Below are 14,207 nucleotides of genomic sequence, written 5' to 3'. Positions count from 1 at the left end.
GGACTGCCCAATCTTTCTTTTTTGTTGTTGTTTTAGATTAGTTCAGTGTTTTTTTTTCTTATGAATAAAATTTGCAATCTTTTTTTTCTCTTTACAATTTGTCAAGAGGAGTTGTGGTTTCTTGCTTATATACTATATACACCAGCTTAACATATTTATTTGACTTTGACAGGATATTTGTTATTGATTCTGCGTTTTTTGTATTATGTTTTTGCTAAAACTTCTCTGATTTGTATTTTTTCTCTGTTGGAAAACTAATAAAAAATAAGATTGAAAATGAAAATGATAATGTGGTTTGAGATGTGTGTTGCAGCACAGTCGTGGGTCAGCAGAGTGAACAGTGGACTGAGCACGCAACCCTGGGGGATCCTGTGCTCACTGTGATGGTGTTGGAGATGCTGCTCCCGATCTGGACTAACTGAGGTCTCCCAGTCAGGAAGTCTCGGATCCAGTTGCAGAGGGAGGTGTTCAGGCCCTGTAGGCTCAGCTTTCCAATCAGTTTCTGAGGGATGATTTTGTTGAATGCTGAACTGAAGTCGATGAACAGCATCCGAACGTATGTGTCTTTTGTGTCCAGGTGGGTTAGGGCCAGGTGGAGGGTAATGGCAATGGAGTCAACTGTTGAGCAGTTGGGACAGTATGCAATCTGCAGGGAGTCCACTGATGGGGGCATCAGGGTCTTGATATGCTTCATGACGAGCCTCTCGATACACTTCATGATGATGGATGTGAGTGCAATGGAACAGTAGTCATTTAGGCAGGACACCGAAGATTTCTTTGACAGAGGGACGATGGTGGTGGCCTTGAAGCATGTTGGAACGGTGGTGCAGCTCAGGGAGATGTTGAAGATGTCAGTGAGAACATCTGCTAGCTGGTCTGCACATCTTCTGAGCACTCTAGCAGGGATGTTGTCTGGTCCAGCAGCCTTCCGTGGGTTGACCCTACACAGGGTTCTTCTCACATTGGCCACAGTGAGACACAGCACCTGGTCATTTGTAGGACCTCGCCGCCACATCATTTTCCGCCTCAAACTGGGCTTAGAAGTTATTCAGCACATCTGGGAGGGAGACATCACCTGCACAGTCAGGTGATATGGTCCTGTAATTGGTGATGTCCTGGATGCCCTACCACATGCACTGTGTGTCGTTGCTGTCCTGGAAGTGGCTGTGGATTAGCTGGGCATGTGCACGCTTCGCCCCTCTGATGGCTCGGGACAGTTTGGCCCTCGCTGTTGTTAAAGCTGCCTTGTCGCCTGCTCTGAAGGTGGAGTCGTGGGTCCTCAGCAGCGCACACACCTCTGTGGTTACCCATGGCTTCTGGTTGGTGTGTATAGTGATGGTCACATGAGATTTTAATGGGTCTCTCAGCATCATAGAATTTCAAAACAGGTTTGTTGGTGAGCACTTTCTTGAGATTTTGCCATGCCTTCTCCTGTTCATGATTCCAGCTCCATTTGTTTTTATTTTCTGTTAGATGCCTCGATGGAGCAAGATGTTCTGAAAGACTGGATATGAATTTTCCCATGTAGTTGACCATTCCCATAAACATTTGAACATCCTTTTTACATTGCAGTCTTGGCATGTTCTCAATAGCAGAAACCTTCAATGGATCAGGACGCACAGCCTCTTTGCTGATGATGTCATGCACAAAGGTAATTTCAGTCACTCCTAGCTGACATTTGCCTTTACTCAACTTCAGGTTTGACTTGTGTGTTGCCTCTAAGATTTGTCTAAGTCTGGCATCATGCTCTTGTTTAGATGGTCCCAAACAATAATATCGTCCATGGAAGTATCTACGCCCTTACTGTGCTCATATAGCATGTGAATGGTTTTATGGAACACTTCAGGAGCTGATGCAATTCCAAATGGAAGCCTAAGAAAACAGTATCTGGCAAAAGGAGTGTTATAGTTACACAACTTTGAACTCGGTTCATCTAGTTTAAGTTGCCAGAATCTAGAGGATGTATCTAATTTACTTTGCATTTGCAAACTGTGACACAATTTCTTCACGAGTGGGCAATTTGAAATGCTCTTTTTTGATGGTTTGATTCAAGACTCTTGGATCTAAGTAAATCCTCAGTTTTCCATTTTTCTTATCAACAATAACAAACGAATTGACTCATTCAGTCAGTTCATCAGTTTTTTCTATGTCTCCTAACCGTTCCATTCTGTCAAGCTCTGTTTTCAGTTGATGATGTAATACAAAAGCTACTTTTCTACATGGATGTACTACAGGTGGCACTGTGTTGTCAATTTTAATCGTGTGCTCTCCTGGAAGACAACCAAGCTCTTTGAACGAGTCCTCATACTCTTTCATCAAGTCACTGTATTCTGACTCTGTGACACTGTCCAGGACTAATACACTTTTCACCAAATTCAGAATCTCACAGGCAGATAAACCCAGTATTGACTGTGTATTCTAGGCAGGACCAGAAATGAAAGTGTGAGCACCATATTTTTGTGTGATACTTTTGCCACACATGTTCCTTTAACTGGAATGTCTGCACCTGAATATCCAGTCACTTTTATACTTGTCTGATGTAACTTTGGTCTTGGATTTAATGCATTAAACTCAGATTCTGCAATAACATTTACTTGTGCTCCAGTATCCAATTTGAACAGAATAATGTTTTGGTTCATTTGCAATGGAGTAGTCCAGTCATTCTTACTTAGTTTATTTTCACAAAGCACATCTATATAAAACTCCTCACACTCATTTTCAAGCACTGCATTTATGTGTTTTATTTCCTTTCTATTTCTGCAACAGCGTAAAATATGATTACTCTTACCACAATTGTTGCACACTTTCTGATACACTGGACACTCTGTAGTTCAGTGGTGCTGCCCACAGCGATCACAAAGTTTTTTTCTTTCAGACGACATCTTGCTCTCTGTTGGTTTCGTTGTTGCTTCATTATGTTTTCTAATATGTTCACACTTTACAGAGTCTACGCTGCCGTTCTCAATAAAAATCTCTTTAGCCTGCGACATCACAATCTCCGAAGCTTTACAGAGTGCCATAGCTTTTTCGAAATTCAAATCTTGTTCTAACAGTCTTTCTCTCAAACCATTATCCAGAACGCCGCAAACAATTCTGTCTTTAATGAGAGAGTCTGTAAGTTCTGCAAACTTGCATGTTTTACTGAGATTTCTCAATTCTGTAACAAATTGATCAATCGTTTGACCAGCTTTCTGCTTGCATGTAAAGAATTTGTACCGTTCATATGTCACATTGTGCTTCAGTATACAAAATGTGTTAAACTTGTCGATTAATGCTTTTAAATTCAAATTACCTTCATGCTCAAAAGGAAAATGGTTATATACCTCAAATGCGTCATCACCAATCACGTGGAGTAGAATCGCATCCCTTGCTTTTTCTGTTTTATTTTCTGCTCTGATCACCGATAAATAAATTTCAAAACGTTGTTTAAATCTTTTACAGTTTTCAGCTACGTTCCCAGTCAGCTGAAGTGTTTTTGGAGGTTGCAAAACTTCCGTTCTTAAAGCTGTTAGCAAACAACAAAAAAGTTTGGGCTTTTTTTAGATTATCTTCGCTTCTCCCGTGTTAGCGAAACAAATTATTCTTCCAGACCGACGTCTGACACCATGTTGTGTTCTTTTTGTGGGTTACTCAAAAGGACACATATTCTGGAATAACATAACTAGAACTTTTATAAATAGCAAAGAGCAACCACGTCTCCACATACAAGCTTCTCGATCATTCTGTCATTTCTGTGCATGCTCATGGCTCTGTCCAATCACGTTCTTACACATGACATGTAATATCACCACAAATGTCAAATTAAAGGTGGTGACAAATCAGCAAAAAGAAGGGAGATTGAAAATCACTTCTGCTTAGGTAACAAGACCAATTTAGTCAAGAAATAGCAAATCTTTGTTTCTGCCATTTCTGCTGGCAAGCTATTTATCTGGTATTGAAAACTAGTAATATTTAAATTTACAGCAAAATTTAATAACTTACAAACACTGCTGTTAAAACCTTTAGGCTGTTTTTAAATTATTCACCAATACTTTGGCATTGCTCTTTCTGAAAATGAATAATTTTATGAAACCTCCATAATTAATTCTTAATGACTCCCTACAAACTTTGTTAGCATTTAATTAATTATCCAAGATGTTTCATTCTGTCAGCTTTATTGAAATGCATGGCATTTGGAATCAGATCATTTTTTTTTTTGGAGAAATTCCTAATATGGATGTAAAGAATTTTTGCCTACGTACTTTTATCCAAATTGATAGAGGTCAATATGTAAGGCTCCAGTGTTTTGCTGAAGATGACGTGATGTCAGGTATTTACTCCCCAGATTCTAATGCATCAGTTCCATCCAAAGTCCTGGCCTGAGAGGTTTCTATCAGCAACAGGTTAAACATTGGTCAGCAATCGGATCTCATCTTGGGCATTACCCAAAGTCCCGAAAATCTAAGCTGAGCTGTTGATTCAATTTCAAGATTTTGTGCAATACTGAGGGTCCTATTTGTCAAATGACTGGAGATTAATTTTATCTTAGGTGGTTACAATAACCTCTTTCCACTACAGTGCTATCCTGCAGAGTGATAGTTCCAGTCCAAACACTTGTTGATGCCCACCTGCCTGTACTTTAAAATAGATTGTGGGCTCCTGTACTATTAATTGTTGTGAACCCTTGCTATTCCCTTGGGTGTGCTCTATTGTACCTCTGGCACAAACCACTGCCCTTCTCTGCCACTCCCCACAGCAACAAATTGCCCTATGGTTGATATGGAGAGTCTGCCTTTGGAGGCTGTAGATGTTCACATGAATTATGATGACCCTCCACACTGGGGTTCACATCTGCACCTTGGGAATCATCTTGTGTGCTTGCATTACCGGGGAAGGGCAGCCCAGTGATGTGTTGACATTCTGCCTGCGTCCTACAATCACTCAACAACTCCTGATGGAGGCTGATGTCTCCCTCTCTCTCTGTTTGCCTGCATAGCTTGATGATTTCTCCATAGTAACCAGCTCAGTGGAGGTCACTGGCTGTTGAATGTGTTCCCATAGAGAAATCTCAGGGCAGCAAACAGCTGGGCAGCAAAATAATGAAAGGGTGGGGGGGGGGGGGAATGTGGAAACAACAGGTTCTATCAAATCCAATAAAAGGTGAAGAGAGAGAGAGAGTGCAAAGTCCAGGTGAAGTGTTGACACATGGAGAGGGTGAGTCAGTCCCCACTAACAGCTCACAGCCGCAGTACTGACCAACGTTCAGTTCTGAATCATCCATCATTGATCAGGCAGAATACTGAGCCAGGGCCACCCAACATGTTCCTGGCAAGCAGCTTCCCAATAGGGCAGTTGTTGTTAAGACATCTCTATATACGTAATTGTATAGTGATTCTTCTCAGTATTAATTCCACTGCTCTTGATCCTGAGTGCTAAGAAAGATGGAAGTGAATTCTGCAAAAAAATGTAACACCTGGCAATATCTGAAAAAGGTTAAAGCTATCTTTAAATCTGTAAGTTATGATGACATTATAAAGTAAACTGGAGTAACTGCTTGTTGGGTATTATTTCTGATTTTCATTCCTACTGAAGACTTGTAAATCTGAAATCATTCCAAAAGGAAAAAGTTGGGAATTTCAGTACTACCATCTCCCAGAGCTAGGTGAAAATATTTTTTTTTTAAATCTGTAGATATTAAATGACTGAAATCACAAAGAAAAGCTGCTGCCAACACACATCAGGTCAAACACCATGTCTCTCTTTCCACAGATGTTACATGAGTGTTTCAAGTATTTCCTGACTGAGTTTTAAAGTTATGTGTTAGTAGATTATGGTCATCTTTGTCATCTAAATAAATAACTCTTCAGCATTTTACCAAATTCCTTTGGAATGCAACATTTGATTTCCTACTTTGGTGACCATTCTGAGGATCCAAACCAAGGGATACTGATGACTCTCCAAGGCCAGTCAATTTTCATATATGAGGCTGGCAACTTACCTTCAACATTTTCTTGTCTCTTTGAGCCTCTGTAATGGTGCAGTGATGAAGAGGTTTGAAAACTGTTGAATCATCAATATGTAATATTCTTCAGATGTATCTTGTAGGTACTAAATTACTGTTGGGATTTATGATAGTGCAGATAGCTTCTATAACTCACTAGGAGGATCCATTAAATGTGTCTTTTGAATAGCTTGATTCATCATTGAAATGTCTGAAATGCATATTGATGACATTATGTTTGGTTGGGCAGTTCCATTTCCAGCTTGAATGATTTCAAGACAGGTATTTTTTTTTGTAACACCTAAACAAAACATAGTCAGTTTAATTAACACAATAGTGCTGTATGAAAGCCAAGAATTAACACAAGTAAGCTTTTTCCCCCTCAGTTTTAATGTTTTATGAGTTAGAAGATATAGGAGCTGGATTAGGACACTCAAACCAATCTTCCATCCTTGGACTCACTTTACACCACACGCTGTCGGAGCAGTGCCGCCAGGATAATCAAGGATAAGTCCCACCCAGCCAACACACTTTTTGTCCCACTTCCCTCCAGGAGAAAGTTCAGGAGCATGAAGATATGTATGGCCAGATTTGGGAACAGCTTCTTTCCAACTGTGATAAGACTGCTGATCCTGATCCAGATCTGGGCCGTAACTTCCAAATATTGGGACCTGACTTGCACTACTGTACTTTCCATTTTCTATTTTCTAATTATGATTTATAATTTAATTTTTTATTATATTTACTTTGATTTGTACTTCAGGGAGCGCAAAGCGCAGAAACAAATATGACTGTGATGATTGTATGCTCTAGTATCAATTGCTTGGTGACAATAAAGTATTTGTATTTGTATTTAGTAAGATTATGGTTGATCTGATTTTAACCATATCTTCAAATTCCTATCTGCATGCAGTAAACTTTCACCTCTTTGCTTAATAAATACAGGTAGTCCCCAAGATACGAATGTCCGACTTACGGACAACTCGTACTTATGAACTGACGAAGGAGAACACTGTGCGCCATTTTAAGTTGGATTGCGATGCTATCCGTCATTTTAAGTCCTTGCCATTGACACTGTGTTGAGTTTATAACTTTGTATTTGGCTTAAATTTTTCATAGCAAGATTCACCCTGACCCCGACCCCCTCCCACCCATTCCGGTCAGCTGGTGGCGCAGTGAGATCAGCAACGGGCTGGAGAACGGAGGTTCCTGAGTTCAATACAGTGACAGACCACTCCTGTGCCAGGTTGATGTCGAGCTCTCAACTCGACATTGTTAAAAAAAAACACTGCCACCTCCAGTTTAAATTCCAGATGGAATATTGTGGAGGATCAAATACCCAAACCCGGCACCACCCCCACTTGTCCCATTTAACCTGTTACAAGGCGATGGACTTTAGGACCTGGGGAATTCAGTGCAGTGGTCCTTAGGACGTGGCGGAGCTGGGACCCGCCGCCCGCAATGTTTCTGTTACATTGACGGGAAGCAATCGTGATTGAAAATAAAGTAGAAATAATAAAGTGTTTGGAAAGAGGTGAAATGCCATTGGTCATTGGAAAAGCATTAGGCTACAGTCGGTCAACAATCAGAACAATTTTAAAGGATAAAGTGAGAATAATGGAGCATGTGAAAGGCCCTGCCCCGATGAAAGCTACAATTATTACTAAGCAATGCAGTGGTTTAATTATTGGAATACATATGTTTCTTAAGTGATTTATATGCATAGAAAGGTAAAATATATACTATATATTAAGACAAACATTTGACTAACTGACACTAAATAATACCAGATGTACTTGTTCTGACTTATGTACAAATCCGACTAAAAGATGGACTCAGGAACGGAACTCGTTCGTAGCCCGGGGACAGCCTGTATCTGTTTTAAAATAAATGAATACCTGAAGTATTTTGTTATACGCACTAACAAAGCAATGAATTATGCTGCAGTACTAAAGTGACTGTTTTATTAAATCAGATCAGTTTTGGACAATCTATTTCAATTTAAGGTTGGAATGTATGTATACGGCTGATGAAGAGATTGGTCCATCCATATTAATATGAGGCTGAACAAGAATTAAAACAGATCTCTGGAGTTTCATTTCTGTTTCCTGTTGCTTCTTTTGGCCTAGAGGTTTCATTCACATGAGTTGTTTCAGAGGCAATGTTCTTATTCCCCTCGTGTCTATTGATCAAACATTCAAAGTCTTACAATAACACACTGTGTTTATGTGGCACCTTTAATGTGGTGCAATGTCCCAAAGCATTTCATGGAAGCATGATAAGACAAATTGAACCATGTAAAGATTGACTGGAATGCTGACTAGAAGCAGTTTCAAAAAGTAGGCCTGAAATATTGCTATAAAGGAAGGAAAAGATCAAATTTGTATGAAGTTTTTGCTACTTGGTGTTAGTTATTGCTTTATTTTTGTCACATGTACTGTGAAAAACTTTTGTTTCCATGCCACCCATTCTATACAAAAGTACTTTGAGGTAGTACAAAAATATAGTGTCACTGTGACAGAAAGAGTCCGTGCTGGTAGATAAATACAGTGCATGGACGATGATGTAGTAGATTGAGAGATCAAGAGTTCATCTTTATTTTACAAGAGGTCCATTCAAGTGTCTTATAACAGCAATGTAAAAGCTGTCCTTGAGCCCGGAGGCACATCTTCTCAAGCTTTTCAGCCATCTGTCTGATGGAAACAGGAAGAAGGAAGAATGACTGGTTGGAGGGGTCCTTGATTATGTTGATTGTTTTCCCAAGTCAGCAGTAAGTGTAGTCAGAGTCCACAGAGAGGAGGGGAAACTGGTATCTGTGATGTGCTGAGCTGTGTTCATAACTCTCTGCAATCTCTTGTGGTGTCAGGCAAGGCATTTGCAATACCAAGCTGTGATGCATTTGGATAGCACACTTTTCATGGTGAAGAAAAATTGACAAACAACTTTCAGAGGTGAGAGCATAGACAGCTGAAGGATGATCACAGGCACACATAGCATCTCTATTCTATCAAAAGCAATGACGGATAATATACTTGTTCAATTCTCAGTGCTCAACTAAACAATGCATGATTTGGAGTTTCTTCTACACCAACTGTAAGATAATCTGGAAAGCTAAACAAATTCCTTGCCTGGAGTCATGGATGCATTAGGTGATACCCAATGTTCACCAGTTTTGCTAAAGAGCCAATGACTGCAACAGCATTGTTGATCTTATGGGAAGTAGTATTAAGAGTGTCTGTCAAATTTACTGCCTTTTAAAAAAGCTGTAGAGCTTTCACTCTATTAAATATGGTATGTACATGCCAGCCCTAAATTACACAGGGCAATGCTAATATACCCGGGGATTTCCATTAATTCCTTTATTTTAAAACAATCACTTACGCTCATCTTCTATAAAGAATGATGAAGAGTGACTCCTGTAGGATATTAAAGCTTCATCCACTGCCACTAATCTTATTAACCCTTCATCAAATATGATTAATAACTAGTTAGAGCATAATTTGTGAAAATTGTCAAATGACATTATCAAACAATCTTTGGAAATAATGCAGTGTTTTGGATCTAGTATGCTTTAGTCAAATTTACTCCAGATCAGTCATTTTGTTACCTTATCATACTCAAGTAACAATTGAATCTATCATATCTATTTCATTCATCAATGAATTCATGACTGATCTGGATTTTGAAGTCGACTTGGTTGTTTCTTTCATCCTTAATAACAAAGTCCAATGAACATTTATGAATGTCCATTTCAAAGGTTTCAGCTTTTCTGAGTGTTCATTACAGTCCACCCTTTTACTGTTTCTTGACACTATTGAATATCAGATGAGGGAGAGAGATGAATAAGCAAGATTCGTGGCCATAAGGAAGACCAAGTTCCCAACTCTCCCATTGGAGATTGGAAACTTTGTGGTACTGGGAATATTGGCACTAGGAGCCCAGGGATCAGGAGGATAGTTGAGTTCTGACATGTTGGTAGATCAGTGCCATGTGATTGATTATCCAAAAGACAAAAGGTAAACATGACATTTACACAGTTCCTAATTCAACGCTGCAGTGTGAAAGCATAATTGTTAGGTGACACTCACTATTCAGGACAACGTGGTCTAATTTTCTTCAAAATATACAAAAAAAAAGTGTTTTCAATCATCCCTGAGGGTCCCACACAGAAATAAAACCTAAATGCAAAAGCATGAATCACATTTGGCGGTGTCCTACTTAATTCCTGTAAAGATATAAAATGACTCAAACATGCTCAGTCCCACCTTCTGCTCTGGTTAAACTCAAATTTCGAGCATTCAGAGCCAAAATAAATAATGAAAGGTAAAAATTATGAAAATATTTAATGGTTCTGATGGCACACGTGGAGGGAGAAATAGGATTACTGCTTCAGATGAAAGGCTGTTTACCTTTCCAGCATTTGCATTTTCTTTGCTTTTGACTATTAGAACAAATAGGCAATCAGAATTTTAGATGCTTAATTCAAACTAATTTTTAATTATGTTCAAGTTGTTGCAAACTTAGCTTTATTAAGTTGTCTCCTGGAAGTACCTTTGGAATAATTCACAGTATATAGGTGTTACTAGAAAGGTCAGGATTTATTCCCTAAACATAATTACCTATGATTTAAGTGGCTTGTTGAGCCACTGAAGGGTAATTAGGTTTAGGGAATAAATCCTGACCTTTCTAGTAACCATGTTGAACAGCTGATCATGTTGAAAGCTGGAGTCACTAGAGATAGCAGATTTCCTTCGCTATAATAGAAGGTTTACAGCTATTGTTTAATTTTCTTATGTTGATTCATTTAAATAGTAATTTAATTCTGATTTACAAAAAATGACAAATTTTAGCCATTCTAAACAAATTTGTAAATGGTCTTAGTGCCCTGAAATCTCCAAATTACTGAGGATCAAGCCCCAAGTGCTTCAACTCCTGAGGTACTCCTAAGCACTTTTTCTACCCACAGTCCTTTCCCAGTTCTTCACTTAAGGTACCAGGAAACAGAAGATGACAGACCACAAGAGTAGACCATTTGGCTCTACTCTTCAAATGACCATGACTGATCTACGATGACCTTAAGTCCACTTCTTTATCAGTTCCTCCCAACCCTTTATCTCCAGTCTTTCATAAACTTATCCATCTCCACATTAAATATCACAAATGGTCAGGTTTTGACAACTCTGATTTAGAGAATTCTAAAGATTTGCACACTATATGAAAGGAAGTTTCTCTTCTCAATGTTTTACAAAGTTGGCACCTTTCCTTGTCCCTTTGATCAAGTTTCCCTCAATAGTATTGATGCACCATCAATAACTCTCGGAGATGTGAGTTAAGGTAGGCTTTTATTGGCTGGAAGAAAGCACAAGCAGCAAGCAACCACCACACAACATCCTGGAGACTGAGGGAGGAGCAGTGCCTACAATCGCCTTTATACAGGGGTCTGTGGGAGGAGCCACAGGAGCAGTCAGCGGTGGGGGGGAGCATGTCCAGACAAGTATATGTAGTTCACCACAAGTATATCACACCCTTTTTCTAAAGGCTTTTAGAATCATATATATTTTACTGATTCCAATGTGTACGTGCCATGTGATGCAAATTTGTTTCAGAGCTGTCTCACTTCTGTGCTTAATTTGAGAATATTGTATCTAACTTTCACCATTGTCCTCAGATAATTCACATGGCAGACACTGCACCCATTATATGGGACCTTGAAAAGACTTTATCTGGAATATTATGTACAACATTAATTTCCTTACCTAAAAAGTCATATTTCATGTAAAGAGCACAGAGTTTGACTAGTTGCTATGAGGTCTAATATTTGTGGAAAGGTTGAGAGGGTTATGCTTCTTTGGAGCATTCAAGATTCTCAGAGGGGTTGACAGGCTGCATAAGGGGGATATGTTTTTTCTCTATGTCTGGAAGTTGTAAAATGAGGGTTAGCCCAAATCCAACAGAAATTCAAAGTAACTTCAGCCTGCTCTGGTGCAATTAAACTTGCTTCTTTCTAGCTTAGGATAGGATTCCCTAAACAGAGGGTTGAGAAGGCTCAGTAAAAGATTGCATTCAAAACTCAGATTAGGAGATTTCAGAGCATCAGAGAGGCAAACTCATAAATAGAGGCATAGAGCAGGAAAACTACTTTCAGCTAGAATCTCAGTCATGAATATTGAGCAGGCTCAAGGAGCCGAAAGGCTGAAACTTGTTTTTTTATATATGTTATTGTGTTCTGATTCCTCAGCTGCCCTCATGGAAATTGATCCTGAGTTCCCAGATCTGTCGTTCGGATCACTTAATTGCTACAGCAGCAATGTGACTATAATGCTTTCCTGTAGAAGTTAATTCTTATGCATGCCTTTCTTTTATTGATCTTCTTGTGACTGAACTATATGGATGATGACTGTATGATCTGGCTGAAAGCTACACCCCTTCTGTGCTTAAGCTGAGATCCGTCACACCCAACATCGTCACTTCTCCAGGTAATTCTCGACTGCAGGCATTGTGCATGATGGCTGCCTGTTGTTTTTACTTACAGCATGCTGGGATCCTAATGGCCTAGGACCTCCTTGAGAGATCAAATCTGAGAGACAACTTCAGAAAGAAGCTGTAAAAATATGAATTAGGCAAACATTTTGTGCAACTTTTAGTTAACCCTCCTGTAGCACAACAATTCCCAGGCTTTCAACTTATTCACATTTTATGCAGCTTTGAACAGTTGTGTAGATGCTAAAGTATAATTATAGCCTGCAAGTCATGCAATATCTGATTAATAAAGCCCTGATCATTCTCTGTCCTCTGTTCTTTTACTATTGCTGGAGATAAAGAGAGAGAGAGGGAAAGGGGGGAGAGAGGGAGGGGGAAAGAGGGGGAGAGAGGAGGAGGGAGGGGGAAAGAGGAGTGAGAGAGAGAGAGAGAGAGAGAGAGAGAGAGAGAGAGAGAAATAGGAGCATGTGTGTACCTATCATTAACTCACCATACACTTTCTCAACCACCCTATCAACCAGTGTGGCAACCTTGTGGAATCTATTCATTTGGACTCTAAGATATCTCTGTTCCTCCATACTGTTCATCCTGTCTATGTCCCATTGACAACCTAAGACAACCTTCTACACCTTCCACTACACCACCAACCTTTGTGCTATGCTAACTTACTAACCCACCCTTCCACTTCCTTATCCAAATCATTTATAATATTTATGAAGTGCAACAGTCACATGATAGATCCCCATGGAACACTACTGATCACCAGTCTCCAGAGACAGTATGCTTCATCTGCCACCACTCTCTGCCTTCTGTGAGCCAGCCACGTCCAAATCCATGCAGGGAGGTTTTCCTGGATCCTATGCCTCTTGACTTATGGACTGAGCCTACCATGGGGAACCTTGAGAAGCACATTATTAAAATCCATACACACCACAACCACTACTCAACCCTCATCAGTTTGTGTTGTTACCTACTTAAGGAACTCAATCAGGCTCATGAGACACATCTCTCCCTCACAAAACAATGCTGACTTTCCCTAGGAAGACTATGCTTCTCCAAATGCTGATCAATACTTCACTAAAAATCCTCTCCCCTAGTTTGCCAACTGCTGATTTAAGTTTTACTGGTTTATAATTCTCAGGATTATCCTTATTATCTTTCTTGAACAACAGAACAACATTTGGTTCTACTCTTCTGGCTGGAGAGAACACAAAAGTAATCGTCAACACCCTATGTACAGATTGAATGCCTTGGGGTTGTCCTTAATCTTACATTTCAAATCTTTCTCATGTCCCCTTCTAACTCACAGTCCCTTTTTATCACTTTCTTAGTTACCTTACAACTCTCTGGAGCTCTGTCTGATTTTGTTTTCTAAACTTAAGTATACTTCCTTCTTTCTCTTGACAAAATGTTCTACTTCTAGTCAACCACAGATTTTTCATCCTACCATTCTTCAATGTAATTAAAGAAGTGTCGATTTTCAAGCACATGAGCAGATACCTCCAAAGAAAGTTCACACCACAGCTACACAGAAAGCAATTTGAAATATATGCCAGTTAAGTAACTTGTTAGCAGCTTGAAATTATTAAAGTATCATTATGACAGGTGTGCTGTGATTAACTGGCAGTTTTTCATTATCACTGGCAATATTGGATTTTCTAAGTGTAAGTTTCAATATTGCATGTTCCCACAATTTCACTGACTGTGAATTATGATGAAGAATATGAACTTTTGCAGTTTTTCCAAG

General features: G+C 39.4%; 1 protein-coding gene across 4 annotated transcripts in view; it reads right to left on the bottom strand.

The window, feature by feature from the left end:
• LOC132391693 (general transcription factor II-I repeat domain-containing protein 2-like) overlaps nt 1-14,207 on the bottom strand; it is a 226,475-nt gene that overhangs the window by 187,105 nt on the left and 25,163 nt on the right. Inside the window, exon 2 of one of the 4 annotated variants that reach the window (XM_059965221.1) lies at nt 6,031-6,281. The exons of the other annotated variants lie outside the window; for them this stretch is intronic. Coding sequence (XP_059821204.1) covers nt 6,127-6,281 — 155 coding nt within the window. The 3' untranslated portion in view covers nt 6,031-6,126. Of the gene's footprint in view, nt 1-6,030; nt 6,282-14,207 lie in introns of those variants that run through there. 4 annotated transcript variants of the gene reach the window in all.

The sequence above is a fragment of the Hypanus sabinus genome, chromosome 3, assembly GCF_030144855.1.
Source record: "Hypanus sabinus isolate sHypSab1 chromosome 3, sHypSab1.hap1, whole genome shotgun sequence".
Classification (NCBI taxonomy): domain Eukaryota; kingdom Metazoa; phylum Chordata; class Chondrichthyes; order Myliobatiformes; family Dasyatidae; genus Hypanus; species Hypanus sabinus.
Note: the sequence above shows the minus strand (reverse complement) of the source record. Positions and strands in the feature narration are given on the sequence as shown.